Source organism: Hyperolius riggenbachi, chromosome 9 (genome assembly GCF_040937935.1).
Source record: "Hyperolius riggenbachi isolate aHypRig1 chromosome 9, aHypRig1.pri, whole genome shotgun sequence".
NCBI classification, from domain to species: Eukaryota; Metazoa; Chordata; class Amphibia; order Anura; family Hyperoliidae; genus Hyperolius; species Hyperolius riggenbachi.
In genome coordinates, this window is record NC_090654.1 from 245,191,865 (window position 1) to 245,207,082 (window position 15,218).

Genomic DNA, 15,218 nt, shown 5'->3' on the forward strand with positions numbered 1-15,218 from the left:
TCTCACGCTAAAATATATATCTCTCTCCTCTGTACCTGACAGAGAAACTCGAGTATATGTTCTGTGACTGTGTGTTGTAGGTTAATATTGTAGCATTTATATGATTTTTATATTCCTTGCAGCGTCATATGTTGATGATGATCTGTATAGAGACAGTCTAGGATCCGTAGATTTGTGCTGTTAGCTGCTTTCCACAAGACAGGTAGTGCAGTCAGCACATTTGCTGAATGGTGTCATAAAATTGATGAAATGATAAAATGACAGATATTACCGTGTTCCATGGATACATTATGGCTCTAAACTGACTAAGGAATCCCACTGAGATAAGAGAGAGAAGGCACAGTAGCTAAATGCATGTAGATCTAAGGCATCCCTTTTGAGGAAGTGGGAGCTGCTGTGCAGCACGGTGGTGTAGTGGTTAGCGCTCTCTCGCCTTGCAGCACTGGGTCCCCGGTTCAAATCCCAGCCAGGGCACTATCTGCATGTAGTTTGTATGTTCGCACGCCGGTCTGTGTGGCTTTACTCCAGGCTGCGGTTTCCTTCCACATCACAAAAACATACAAATAAGTTAGGGCTTTATATGGCTATTTAGGGGTTTCCCCTAAATCGTCACTAGACTACGATACATAGATGACTATGGTAGGGATTATATTGTGAGCTCCTCTCTGTACAGCACTGCGGAAGATATTGGCGCTATATAAAAACGAAATAATGCTGTTGTGCACTCGTGCAGCCACGCTCCTGCGGGGGACTGTGGGCCCCTCCTGTTGTTCCTGCTTGTGCACCAGCTGAAATGCCAAAATCTTAAAGGACTACTGTAGGGGGTAGGGGGGAAAAAGAGATGAACTTACCCGGGGCTTCTAACGGTCCCCCGCAGACGTCCTGTGCCCACACAGCCACTCCCCAATGCTCTGGCCCCGCCTCCGGTTCACTTCTGGAAGTTCTGACTTTAAAGCGGCACTATGGTGAAAAATGTTAACATTTAAAATATGTGCTAACATACAAATAAGAAGTACGTTTTTTTTCCAGAGTAAAATGAGCCATAAATGACTTTCCTCCTATATTGCTAAAAAAAACCACACAATTGGTTCGCACGATGGCGAGGGGCCCCGGACCTCTCTCACTGGCCGGGGCCCCAAGGCCAATGCGCGATACCTGGAGGGGAGTGCAGGTGGGACTGGACCTCTCACACCCAGGCTCTGGACCTCTCATATATTACTATATTGCTCATATATATATACTATATTGCTGTCAGTTACAGTAGGTAGTCGAACTCTGACAGAAGTGAAAGGTTTAGGGCTAGTCCATCTCTTCATAGGGGATTCTCAGGGATTTATTTATTTTCAAAAGCACTTGGTGAATGGCAGTTGCTCTGTCCAACCGCTAAAAAACTGTGTAGCGAGCAGGGAAGCTGGCCAGCATCATTGTTTAAATCCTTTTTAGGAAATATCTTTATAAAGAATAAAAGCCTTGCTGAGAATCCCCTATGAAGAAATGGACTAGCCCAAAACCTGTCAGTAATGTCAGATTTCTATTACCTACTGTGAGTGACAGCAACATAGGAGAAAAGGAATTTATGGCTCATTTTTCTCTGGAAAAAAAACATACTTTTTGTAAGGGTTTTTCGCCTTCCTCTGGATTAGCAGGGATATGTGAGGGAGCAGGCTGGTGTTGTACTTTCTTCTCTGGTTAAACCGATGGACGTATGTCTTTTTTCAACCCAAATAACTATGTAACTATGTCTATGTTTGCACATATTGTAAATTATCAATTTTTCGCCGTAGTGCCCCTTTAAAGTCGGAAAACCACTGCGCCTGCGCGGACACGGCCTGCTCCCGTTGATGTCACCAGGAGTGTACTAATCGTTAAAGCCCTAGTACACACTTATGTCCTTTAAACTCCTGCAGTGTGGAATATATCATAACTTGCCATGCTCACAATTGCTAGCTTGACTAGCCACATGACACCCTAACACATGACCAATTTGCTACTTCTGCTTCCAACACAAACATAAAGCTGGCCATACACTAGGCCGATTCCCGCCAGATCTACAGCAGATTCGATCACTGGGATCGAATTTGCTGTCACATCGTTCCCGCTACACGCCGAATTTCGATCCACCTCGTCCGATCCCATCTATCGCTCCGTGCGGAAAATTACCGTCGATCGCCCGTGGGTAGGGAGCGTGTCGCTAGCGGCATTCGAGTGCCCGACGACCGACGCAATAGAGCGGCAATACATTACCTGCTCCGCCGGCGCGACTGCCCCCGGTCACCGCTGCTCCGTCTCCGCTCTGGTCTCCGGGTCCAGCATGCTTCACTTCCTCCTGCCCGGCAGGAAGTTTAAACAGTAGAGGGCGCTCTACTGTTTAAACTTCCTGCCGGGCAGGTAGAAGTAAAGCATGCCGGACCTGGAGACCAGAGCAGAGACGGAGCAGCGGTGACCGGGGGCAGTCGCGCCAGCGGAGCAGGTAATGTATGCGGGGGAGGGGATGCGGTGGCAGCACCACCACCACAACAGATTGTGAACGGTTTCAGGCTGAAATCGGTTCACAATCTGTTTGCAGTAAAGGTAGCCATACGATCCCTCTCTGATCAGATTCGATCAGAGAGGGATCTATCTGTTGGTCGAATCTGATGGCAAATCGATCAGTTTATGGCTACCTTAAGAGTGCAGAAACTTTCTAAAGAACCATCATGTAAAATACTGAGTATACAAGCACACTGAAGTGGGAAAAAATCATGATATAACTGTATGTGTAGTATGGATAATTAATAGAACATTAGAAGCAAAGAAAAGATACTCATAGTTTTATTTTCAGTTATATAACGGTTTTCTATAAGATTGCAGTCAGAGAGCTCGGAGAAGTTCTTTTGCATAGATAACAAGTGAAGTTTCTTAACTCTTCCTGTACTGGAAACAATATGAGACTCCTATCTGCACTGCTAATGTTACATTTCTTAGCTGTATTATACATAGAAATAATTTTATCATAAGTTTATTTTCACATCCGAGTTGACCTGAATTCTTGCACAGGACAGACAGAATACAAAAAGAGAAATGCACCCTGTATGTATTTAGAGAGTTTAGCCTGTCTAATTCCCCCTCATCTGTGAATAAGCATACGTTGTAATTTGATCCCTCAGCTGTGCCAGCTGACTGCCATGCAGAAACGCTAATTGGAAAGCACAGGATGTTAAACAATAGGTCTGCCTCTATGGAAGCAGGAAGTAGATACACTGCAGATTTATTGCAGGATTTGTATCAGCTGAAAAAATGTTTTTTCTTTAAAGGTTATTATGCTGTTGCTTATCTTTTAGAGCAGAGAGGAAGTTCAGAGTTCAGATCCGCCTTAATATGCTGGACAAACTGCAGCTACAGTTTATCACTTTATATTAACAGGTATGTGATTTCCTTGTTGTGCCTCTTTAAATCAATTCTTTTCTTGCAGGAGTTTGATGAGCAGATTAAAGCCAAATCCCATGTTATTGAGGAGCTGGAGAAGAGCAAAGGGGCGGCGGGAGATTTGAAAGTTTCAAAGGCGGGTGAACCAACTGCCGAGACCCTGCTGAGGAAGAGGGATGTCGCAGCCAATCAGGTCTGTTTACCCTTCATGCGTGACAGAGAGGTGCCTTTAGTGCAGGAGTGTCAGCCTCAAATACAAAGTGGGCCGAAATTGAACACCGGGACCCAGTCACGGGCCAATCTCAATGTCTTCTGGCCACCTTCAAGTTCCCTGGTTTCTAATGGGCTCCCTCCAACCCCTATGCAGTTCCCTGGTGTCTAGTGGTTCTCCTCTCTCCCCTATACTGTTCCCTGGTATCTAGTGGTCCTCCCTTCCCTTTACAGTTCTTTGGTGTCTAGTGGCCCATCCCCTATACAGTTCCCTAGTGCTTAGTGATTACCCCCCCCCCCCCCCCCCCATATGACTTCCCTGGTGTTCTAGAGTAAAAAAAACGCCCTTTTTCAAATATGCTTACAAATCTGTAGAAAGACAAAAAGAAAGAACAATCGAGAGCCCCCAATAGTGTATTATTGTTGATATAAGGTCATCTTGAATTGGTACAGCAGATATGGTAATACTCACAAGTCTGGGTTGCCGACCTCAGGCAACCACTCCAATCGCATATGGGGATATAAAGCCTGTCCCCACTCAGGCTAAGAAGTCGCTCTCCGTAGAAGAAAAATAAGGGTGTACATACCCATCCACCAGGTGGATAATGATATTTGTAGTAGTTACAGAGGCGCCAGCAGAATAAAAATTAGTAGTCTACAAAACCAAATTAAAAATTGGGGGACTGGGGTGGATCCATCTCCCCAATATATATGACACAACCACCATATATGGTATCCAGAAAAATATATATTTAATCAGTACTCCACATAAAATTATGCAACGCGTTTCGCGGGTCCCAAGCCAGCTTCCTCAGGCAAATACAAGAGCAGGAGTAACTCCGAGGTTGTGAAGATAGGTGCAGTGCCTCTGTCTTTTGGCTACCTTACCAAGTTCCCTGGTGTCGAATGGCCCCCCTGCAACCCCTATGCAGTTCCCTGGTGTCTAGTGGTTCTCCTCTCTCCCCTTTACTGTTCCCTGGTATCTAGTGGTCCTCCCTCCCCTTTACAGTTCTTTGGTGTCTAGTGGCCCCTCCCGTATACAGTTCCCTAGTGTTAAATGCTTTCCCTCTACATACCCCCCCCCCCTCCTTCCCCATATGACTTCCCTGGTGTTCTAGGGCTTCACCTCCAATATAGCTTCTCAGCTTCTCTGGTGGTCTAGAGTGGGCCAAACATAATGCAAAGTGTGGAAACCACTTGAGGGTCAAATGTAATGGCTCTGAAGGCCAGATTTGGCCCGCGGGCCAGCGTTTGACATGTAAGCTTTAATGCAACACACCGGCTCTTGTGTAATTAGTAATAAGTTATTCTCAGCATTGCCTTACAGAGGACTTTTAAACTACAAGCTGGGTAGAAAGACCACATGATTACCGATAACCAGGCGCGCTGGACCTGATTTCACACCATTAGAAACTGCATGCGGGACACAGTCTATTGTTTGCAGTCAGCTACACTCGTCCTAGACTGCAATGAAAAACAAGACTTATTGCTGTCACGTCTTAGAAATAGCAATGCAAAATTGAAAATTTACCACAGCTCAAGTCACTTTTTTAAAAATTGCAAAACTTTCTATTCAGTTTTGAATAATTAAAAAAAAAAAAAAGTATAAACCGCCCTTTTTCAAAAATACTTACAAATCTATTCATGAATTTGGGGGCTAAATTTGTAAAGTGTCGTTGTACTGAAACCTAAGTGGGCAGGCTCAAGGGCATAGTGGATAGCCCTCTTACCTCGCAGTGCCGGGTCCCTGGTTCAAATCCAGGCCAGGGCGCAGTGGCATAGCTAACAACTGATATGGTGCACCAAAACCTGTCAAGGACAGCTGCAGTGTAATAGAGAAGAAATAGCAACATGCTAATGATTACAACTATTTCAAGCACATGGCGAGATGATCATTACCACTATCATCGCACCAATGAAGAGCAGCCTAGGCTGTGACGACAAGGGAAGGCGGGGCTACATGCCAATATACAGCTATTGGAAGTTTTTCTGATATTGAAACAGTATACTGTATATACTCCCGTATAAGCCTAATTTTTCAGCACAAAAATGTGCTGAAAAGTTACCCTCTTGGCTTAAGTGCGAGTCAGTGGAGCAGAACAGACGGTGGAGCAAGTTTTGTTTCTAACAGAGGAGTGTATGCATAGTGCACTAGTGATCCTGCTCTTGCCAGCTGGCTCCCTGCTGTCTGCGCCCTCTATCCCTGAACATGGTGTGCAGAGTGCGCTGCTCAAGACTACCTGTGTCCCCTGGCTTGTGGAGCGTGCAAGCAACGTGTCAGCGGTACAATGATCAGGGATTCTTCCTGTGTGGCAATCACTGTCTCATATCTATGACGCCATCTAGTGACATCTTGAGACGCAGCTGTACCATCCATGTGGCACATCTGGCGATGGGGAGAAGGAATGACCTGTACTAGGGGCACATCTGGCCACTGTGGAGAGGGCTATACTGGGGATGGGGGCTTATACTTGAGTCAATCGCTTTTTCTTGGTTACTGAGGGAAAACTGGGTACCTCGGCTTATATGAGAGTATATACAGTAATTACAATAAAAGTGGGTATCCTGAAAAATGTTCTGCATTCTAATATATGTTACTGCAGTGCCTCTTTAATGGGTGTACTTTACCTTTCAGGTTACAGAACTGAAGGCCTTGATACAGTCACTGCTGAGACACTGGAAAACTTATAATGAAAACAATGAGCGTGTTAAAAAGATGCTCACCAAGGTTTCCTACATACTCGACCAAACCAGAAATCCTACGACTTCCCTGAACTGCCTGAAGCACCAGCTGAAGAGGCTGCAGGTACCCCATTTATGCATTAGAGACATTTAGCCACACCTGAGCTTGAGGCAGAGACAGTCATTCAAGTGGTTATTGGTCATGTGACGCACAATCAGTCAGGCAACCTTCCACTCCAACCCAGCAAATCCCTTATCCCCTGAGCAGAGCTGATCCCAGGAAATGGCCAAAATGTCTTAAAAAGCAAAACATGAAATATCTGGTTTCCATGCATTGATTCCATACAGCGGTATATAAACAATTTGTATATTTATGTTTCACCCCCTGTATGACATCAGTGCAGCTAATTTGTAAACGCAGGATATTAACCATGTGTCTGCTTCCATAAAAGCAGGAAGTAGACAAACTGCAGATGTATTGCAGGATTTGTATCAGCTGTAACAAAGAAATGTTTTTCTTTAAAGGTTATTATGCTTTTGCTTATCTTTTAGAGCAGAGAAGAAGTCTTTACCATTGTTAAAGAAAATAAAGCTAAAAATAATGCCAAAAAAGATAGATTGATGCTGTACACGTCACTTTGCAGTTTTAATGTTAATAAAAACAATGTTCCCATTTGTCAGCCAGGTTTGAATTTGTGAAAGCGACAGACCGCTCTGTGTACTGTACTCCTATTATTATGCAGCTGTCCTAAAGCCCCATCTACACCATACAATTTTTTGTGCGATTCGATTCATCGATTCAATTCGATTCAATCCGACATGTCCGATTGGGATTCGATCGGTAGTGTAATCGATTTGCCATTGTTTTGCAATGACAATCAACCACACAATCGAATCCCGATCGGACATGTCGGATTTAATCGAATCGCACAAAACATTGTATGGTGTAGATGGGGCTCAAAGCTCTGAAACTCTCTCACCTTGCTTCAGGATTAATTATCATGTGGGGATGCAACGGTCATGCTGAGCCCCTTCATAGTGCTGCGCCCGGGGACACGTGTTTCCGCTTGCCCCCCCCCATCGCTACGCCTCTGCTCTGGACCAGTGTTTGCTAGAAGCACCGTGGAATGCTTATGTTTTATATGCACATAAAAAATAATGTCAGACTTACAAATATTTGCCATTGATCCCTGCAATGTACAGCGCAAAAAACAGAAAAATGCCCTTTTTAAGCCACCTGCAGTCAAGAAAATTATGTTTAATATTTATATAGCGCCGACATCTTCCACAGTGCTGTACAGAGTATATTGTCTTGTCACTTTACTGTCCCTCAGAGGGGCTCACAAACTAATCCCTACCATAGTCATAGGTCTATGTATGTATCATGTAGTGTATGAATCGTAGTCTAGGGCCAATTTAGGAAGCCAATTAACGTATCTGTGTGTTTTTGGGCTATGGGAGGAAACCAGAGTGCCCAGAATAAACCCACACAGACACGGGGAGAACATACAAACTCTGTGCAGTTAGTGCCCTGGTTGGGATTCAAACTGGCATATGCAGTTTTGAACTGACAAAAGTTATTAATACAACACAAACAGAAAATCAATTGGTAACCCAGCGAAAAAATTTTCCTAATACTTTTGATTCAACTGGGGATGCATTATAATGAACCTCTGCTATATTTTTATTTTTGCTACTTAAATTATACTGTTTCTCCCTCATTTCCTATTCCGATGACATGTCAAGAGGAACATAACGTGAGATGATTCCTCTCCACAGAGTACCGGAGGACTTCCTGTCATCTGATGACAGTACATTGATTTCTATTACTGACCTCAGCACTTCGGTGATAATTGCTGTTTCCACTGCTGCTTAGTAAAGCGTTCAGCTAGATAAACATTTGTCACCTGAGACAAACTTCACAAGCCATATTTCTCAACAACGCTAGGACTTTACAAATCGTTTTTGCAGTTGCAGCCCGAGTGTTGTAGACAATCTGGTCTGCTTCCGCTCTGGCGGAGGATCTAGCGGGGCAGGCGCACGTGGGGCACCTGCCCTGAGGACTTCCTGTGGCGTTCATGCAGAAACAAAACTCATCAAGCGAGGTTGCTCTGTCTTGGCAGATCACTGAAACGATAGTTAGTGAACGTTAGATTTTTACCTAAACTGATGTTTTTGGCAAAATGATAAAAAACAAAAACAAAAGAGAGCAAAACTCAGAAATTTTGAACTCAAAACTTCCTCTATGCTCTAAAAGATACGCAACAGCATAATATATAAAGAAAAAAATATTTGTCACAGCTGATGCACATCCTGCAATAAATCTGCAGGGTGTCTACTTCCTGCTTTTATGGACGCAGACCTATTATTAACATCTGTGCTTTCAAATGAGCTTATCTACTGTGGCAGTCAGGTGACACAGCTGTGAGATCAAATGACAACTTGTGATTAGACACAGATGAGGGGGATTAGACAGGCTAAACTCTCTAAATACACACAGGGTGCGTTTCTCTCTGTTTTCCTTCTGTCCTGTGCAAGAGATCAGGTCCACGTTAGGCTGGTTTACAATATATACCTGGAGATTGGGAAACTGGCATTATTTCTGCTGTAACACTATTGTTCTAGAAATCAGCCGATCACCATGTTTATAAATAGGCTACAATGAGAGCAAGAGAAAGAATCTCTGCTATAGAGAAAATGCTCCGCTATAGCGACTCATGTTGTTTTTTCTTGTAAAGTCTTTGAATAGTACCTTACCTGGAATATTCTCATTCCTTTCAGTCTGCTCAGGAGGAGATTGAACAGCATGCAGAAAACTGGGCTACAATGACTGCCTCTCTGGGGAACATGGAAGGTCTCTGCAGCCCTTCAGCTCTTGTCATCTTGGAACAGGACTCCAAAGAAGCCCAGCAAAGGTCAGTTTCAGCTGTCGCTATAGAATACAGTTGGGCTGGGTTCACACACAAAAGGCGTCCAGTGTTGACAGTTGGCATCAGTTTTGTATGAGTCCTCTATGACTTGGTTCAGACAGAAATCTGTACGTTTCTAGTCCTGTCCTGTCAGTTTTGCATCAGTTTAGTGTTTGATCCGAACATTTGTATAGAGCTTTCCTCCTGTCGGACGCTCAGTGTTTTTGGTGGCTTGGTTCATATATAAAAGGCATGTATTTTCAGGTCCAGCCCATTCCTGTCCTGTCCTATCAGTATTATATCTCCGGTATAAGGCAGTGAGCGGGTATATATATATATATATATATATATATATATATATATATACACTTGTCAACCTGCAATAAATTGGTGTGATCTGTTGCGGTAAGCGGGCCGCACTTCTGTACAGTCTGTGATTATCCCAGGCAGGCGGATGCCTGGGATTGTCTTGGTGTTAGGCTAGGTCCGTTGCAGATCGGATACGTTTTAAATGTTTTTTCCTAAAAATGTATTTTTTTTTTGTACCATACGTTTCCAGTGCGTGAAACGTATGCCCAGCCACGGGGGGAGAGGCAGCCGCCATGACAGAGGGGTATAGCAGGCAGGACAGGGCTGCCAGCGAGGAGGGGAGACGTTCCCCCCCCCCCCCCCCCCCCTCACCTGGGTCCCCTGTCCATGCTACCCATTCAGCTAGTTTACAAAATTTGTTAAAATGTACTGTATAATGGGAGAGGGGAGTTTACCTACTCCTACTTCCCCCGCTTTGGTTCATGATACAGTTCTTTTTAATGAATTGATTCAAATGAATCGATTCATTGAAAAGAGCCAAACTTCCCATCACTATGGGTCACTGCCTGCAATTCCGCCCTGTATACTTCAGAGGGCGGAATTGCAGGCAGTGACAATACTGATGGGAAGTTGGCTCTTTTCAATGAATCGATTCATTCAAATCAATTAATTAAAAAGAACCGGATCATGAACCGAAGCTGGGGAAGTAGGAGTAGCTAAGCTCCCGCACCCTTCCATTATACATTTTAACAAGTTTTGGAAACTAGCTGGAGGAGTAGCGAGGACAGGGGACCAGGAGAGGGAAAGGGCTGGACGTCCCCCCCCCCCCCCCTCCTCGCCCACTGCTGCCACCCCCATCCTGCCTTCTATACCCCTCCAGAATGGCGGCTGCCATTCTCTCCACAGGCTGTGACACAGAAACGAATCCGTTTCTGTGTCCAAATCTGCCTGTGTAGAGGGGGATCCGTTTTCCTATTGCCTGCCATTACCCCTCCATGTATCGGGATCCAGATCCGTTGCGTGAAAATGCAGCAGATCCGGACCTTCCGTTCAGCTTTTACAAATGGGTCCCCGCAAATGCAGACGGATCTGTTTTCTGTTTAGGTGAAGACAGCTGCTATTTTAACATTGCTATCCGTGGTTCCAGTTTTGATCAGATTTTGAAAACTGAGCCAGACCTAGTGTGGACCAGGCCTAACGGGACAAAATTACTTTTCTCATAAAATTACTGCTCCTGATAGTGCTCAAACTTGAAAAAGGTCCTGTCAGGAGAATTAGTAAAAAATACTGTATTGTACGAAGTAGAAGCCAATGGCCCCTTTTTTCCAAATGCTGGAATTTGGCCAGTCCAAAAAAACCAACACCTTTCAAGCCATTGCTAGTTTATTTGGAAGCTCACAGTCGCACGCAGTCTGCATACAGAGCAGTGATTTTTTTTTTTTCTCCCTTGTGATGGCAGGTGGAGCGCAGCAAGCGAGGAGCTCTCCGGACATCTGCAGTCAGCCGCCTCTTTGCTGCAGCTGTGGGAAGCCTATAGCACCTCCTGCCAGGATCACACTCAGCACATGGAGCAGCTGGAAGGGAAGTGTCAGCAGTTCTTACACGCTAAGCTGTCAGAGGATAGAGAGGCCGACACCCTCAGGCGGAGAATTCAGGACTTACAGGTAATGATGCATGTGCTATGTTGATATGCGCTGTATTACAGGGGTTGTAACATCAAAAACATCCAGCCTTTTCCTAATAACTGCAGGAACTGTGCAGTGCCAGTTAGATTGTGAGAAGTGTTTTTCGTTTAGCTTTTTTTTTAGCTACAGTAACAAAACTTATCTCAGCTTGCAAATAACAGAAAACCTCCAATTTCAGATAAGATAAGTATACTATGACCAGAATGTAATTGAATCCCCCAACCCTCTCAACACTTTACACAGTGATGGAAGCCTGTTGTCTAGTTTAAAACTAAGCTGTAAAAAAGGGGGGCTGAAGTGATGTCACCTTTAACATCACAGAAAAATGGTAAGGATGGAAACCAGCAATTTTTTTTATATTGCATTTCCCTTAAATCTGACAGTGAATACTAAAAACGGGATAAATAATCTAAATAAGTAATTTAATTTATTTTTTTCATCCCACTTTAAAGGGAACCTGAGATGAGAAGAATATGGAGGCTGACATGTTTATTTCCTTTCATATAATGTAGATGGCCTGGCTGTCCTGCTGATCCTCTGCCTCTAATACCTTAAGCCATAGACCCTGAGCAAGCATATGCAGATCAGTTGTCCATGACAAATCTGACAAGATCAGCTGCATACATGTTTCAGGTGTGTGATTTAGGTCTCACACTTCCGATTCCTTTTAAGGCGGGATTGTCGCCATAAAATTCAACTTTCAAAAGCAACTGGTCTGAATGTATTAAGTGATAAAGATGCTAATCCTGCATTCAAAACTTTTTCTGCTGTTATGGTTTGGAGTTATCACATACTTTAGGAGCACTGGCCGTTTAATAGTCAGTGACAAACAGTTGCATGCTGGGGGTTCTTTTTATCTATAATATAATCCTCCTCTTCCATTTATTTCCCTGCCTTGCTGCCTATCTGAAACACGATCTTCTGCTCACTTGTGTTTACAAGCAAGGCTGTGGTGACTCAGCGATTGGAGGAGAAAAGAAAAAAGTTAAGGGCAGAAATGACATCAGGATTTAGCCTCAAACTGTGGGCAAACTACATGGTTTCCACCAGGAACAGAATTCTCTTCATTTACTATATAAAATTCACTGAAATCAAAACGTGGACAGTACAATACATGTGTTATGTAAGTAGATCAAGTATTTATCTACTTATATATGTGTTTTTTCCCCCTGGCATAGTATGGCTAATCCTACTGCTTTAAAGCCTATCTTCATGTACATATTTACAAAATCCGATCTAAGAGTCGCTTTAGGTTGGAAAGGCAGTGTATCTGTGTAGTTCTGATCTGCTGTACTGCTCTAGGCTGCCTTGCACTATTTGCTGTTCTCGGGATGACGTGTGACGTTCTGTTATATGATGGCAGCACTACTACCATCCCAAACAATTACATCTTCATTGCATATTATTTAAAACGCTTGGATAGTCCAGTAAGAATGTCCATTGGTCCGCTGATGTCCAATCCAAAAAATGGTCAAGCAGCAGACCCCATGTTAACAGAGCCCAATAGTAAAATGGAGTGTTCAACTGCTATCCTTTTGTGTGTAATGAAGTTTCTGCAGCTAAAAATGAAAAATTCATCACATGACCAGATGCTGGTGGGTTTAGAGAACTGATTTCAGGCTGTGTGGGAGTGGCTGGTGACAGGGACGGTACTAGGGGGGGGCGAGCGGGTCTCTTGCCCCAGGTGCAGTTTGTTGAAATCCTAAAAAGGCGCCAAAACTGGATAGGGAAAGGCAGTTTAGGCGCCAAAACCTGACCTTTAGGCACCAAAACTGGATGAGGAATGGCAGTTTAGGCGCCAAAACCTGACCTTTAGGCACCAAAACTGGATGGGGAATGGCAGTTTAGGTGCCAAAACCTGACCTTGCCCCAGGCGTCATTTGGTCTAGATCCGTCCCTGGCTGGTGAAGCTTGAATTGCATCACCCTGCTGTTCAAACTGAGGAAGGCACAGACTGAATCTCTCTGAGAGCATTACAGCCTGTAGCAATGTTTGGAATTGATCCGGATCAGGAATTTTACCCTTTTTTTCCGAGCTAGTTAAGAGGAAAAAAAACAACTCATCATTCTAGGCTTGAAAAAAAAATTGTGAAGAGCTTTAAGGCTATCTTCATACATGGTGCGGTGGTATTGTTGTGCGGCAACAGGGTGATATGCATAGCTCCGCCCCTATCCTCCCCTTCCTCCTGCTTAGTTACTTCCTCCGTGCTGGCAGAAAGTACGACACTGAAGTTTTGTCTCTCAGCGCCTACATGCCGCATCGCAACCATGATGGTGTTTTCACACTTACCCTGTTGCCGTTGACTTGTATTGATGCATAGTCCCCTTAGACTTACATTGCCCTCGCGACGAGGGAGAGTACTTCGATGCACAAAAACTTGATAAGCGTGAGTACCTGTAGGGAAAAAGAAAAGCCACAAATGGGTACTTGCTTCCGTACAGAGAACAACTATGACTAAGGGCAGATTGTAGGCCTGACACGCATCAGTTGATCCTGTGGTTTTTACACTTGTCGTGTGGAGTTTCCAAATAAAGAATACCAGCGTTTTGTTCAATCACTGCCTGGCTTGCGGATCCTTTTCCTTACACTTGTGGATTGGTGTGGCTTACCAGATCCTGCACCCATTAGTATGATCTAATAGGGGGTTGAGCGTTATTGAACTTTTCTTTTACTTCCGTAGAGAGAGAAGCTTCGGGTTACCCCATCCTACTTCACAGGCCGAGACTGGGCATTTGTCTTGATCGGAGACTGTTCCCCTTTGTGTATGGGCAGATACTCAACTGACCACCAATCGCTGTGGATTGGTCTTTTACACCTGTGATAGTGATTGTGGATGTGGTTTTCCTAAGCAGCTTTGGACTCTGTGTCCATAAGTAGAGGCTGGATGAGCGCCTGTATCTACTTTTTTAAACATTCCAGCACTGTGCCACCCGAAAGACCTTCAACAAGGGCTTGCCGACAGCTCACGCATGCGCAGTAGCACGGACCAGACAGCACGGACCGGAAGTCAAGTCCAAACAGGTCTGTGCTACTGTGTATGCGCAAGCCACCTGTGCAGTAGCACGGCACCGACTGGGCTTGGCTTTTTCCTGCCGAAGCCCAAGCAGATCCATGCTACTGCGCAGGCACCGTGCGGCCGCTGAGGGCCGAAGCGCTGGAACGGCCTGGTGCAGAAAGACCAGGGCAAGCCTCTGAAGGATCCAGGCACTTCTTTCTCCCAAGGTAAGTATCCAAAACAAGCCTCACAGGTTTGCTTTACTTTGCACGCATGAAAAAACCTCTGGTCAGGGTTTAGCAGGACATCTGTTTTTATTAGAAAAATAAAATATTTGGGGATGATCCCTTCTAGATATGGCTGAAAGCGTTTAGAAAAGAGAAGTGGGTAGGAGAGAACAGCTGGCTGGCTTTCTGTGACCTGCATACTGGTTACTGGCTGCAGTCTAGTCACTGGTCTAATCTGAGGCCTTGGCAGCTGGCACAGGCAGACCAGGTCAGCCCCCTCTCAGACATTCCTTCTCCTGAAAGCTTCAATCACCATATCTAATCTCTGCCGCGCTGCTCCGTCTGCCCCGCCCACAGAAATCATCGCACCGCTGTAAGCCCCAGATGTCACACAGCTTCACATTCCCATAATAGACATTAATCTGACTTAAAAAGACCAGACTGATGTGTGTGCCAGGTACTCTGCACTGCGGGCTGTGTGTGTCAGGTGCCCATCCATAAGCTGCGTTTCTCAAATGACAAACTATACAAAATAGATTTTCTATTGAACAGGGCCATGCAGAGGGTCCTTAAGTGGGGGGTGCTCAAATTTAAAAAGGGGCCTGCCCCCCAAAAAGCACAGCAGTACCAATTAACGAGGGGTGGGTCGTGTCAGCCCCCCCACCCCAACATCCTTGCCCTGCAGTGAAATCTGACTCTTTCTGGCAATGACACCCCCGGCGTATAAGACAACCCCTGACTTTTTAGAAGATTTTCAAAGGTTAAAAAGTAGTCTTCTACGCCACAATATATAGTT

General features: G+C 44.7%; 1 protein-coding gene across 7 annotated transcripts in view; it reads left to right on the top strand.

The window, feature by feature from the left end:
- Nucleotides 1–15,218, top strand: part of SYNE2 (spectrin repeat containing nuclear envelope protein 2) — a 573,116-nt gene that overhangs the window by 413,974 nt on the left and 143,924 nt on the right. For all 7 annotated transcript variants that reach the window (XM_068254236.1, XM_068254237.1, XM_068254238.1 and 4 more), the window contains 4 exons: nucleotides 3,452–3,598; nucleotides 6,251–6,421; nucleotides 9,079–9,212; nucleotides 10,975–11,179. In XM_068254236.1, the coding sequence (XP_068110337.1) occupies nucleotides 3,452–3,598; nucleotides 6,251–6,421; nucleotides 9,079–9,212; nucleotides 10,975–11,179 (657 nt within the window). The remainder of the gene's footprint in view (nucleotides 1–3,451; nucleotides 3,599–6,250; nucleotides 6,422–9,078; nucleotides 9,213–10,974; nucleotides 11,180–15,218) is intronic.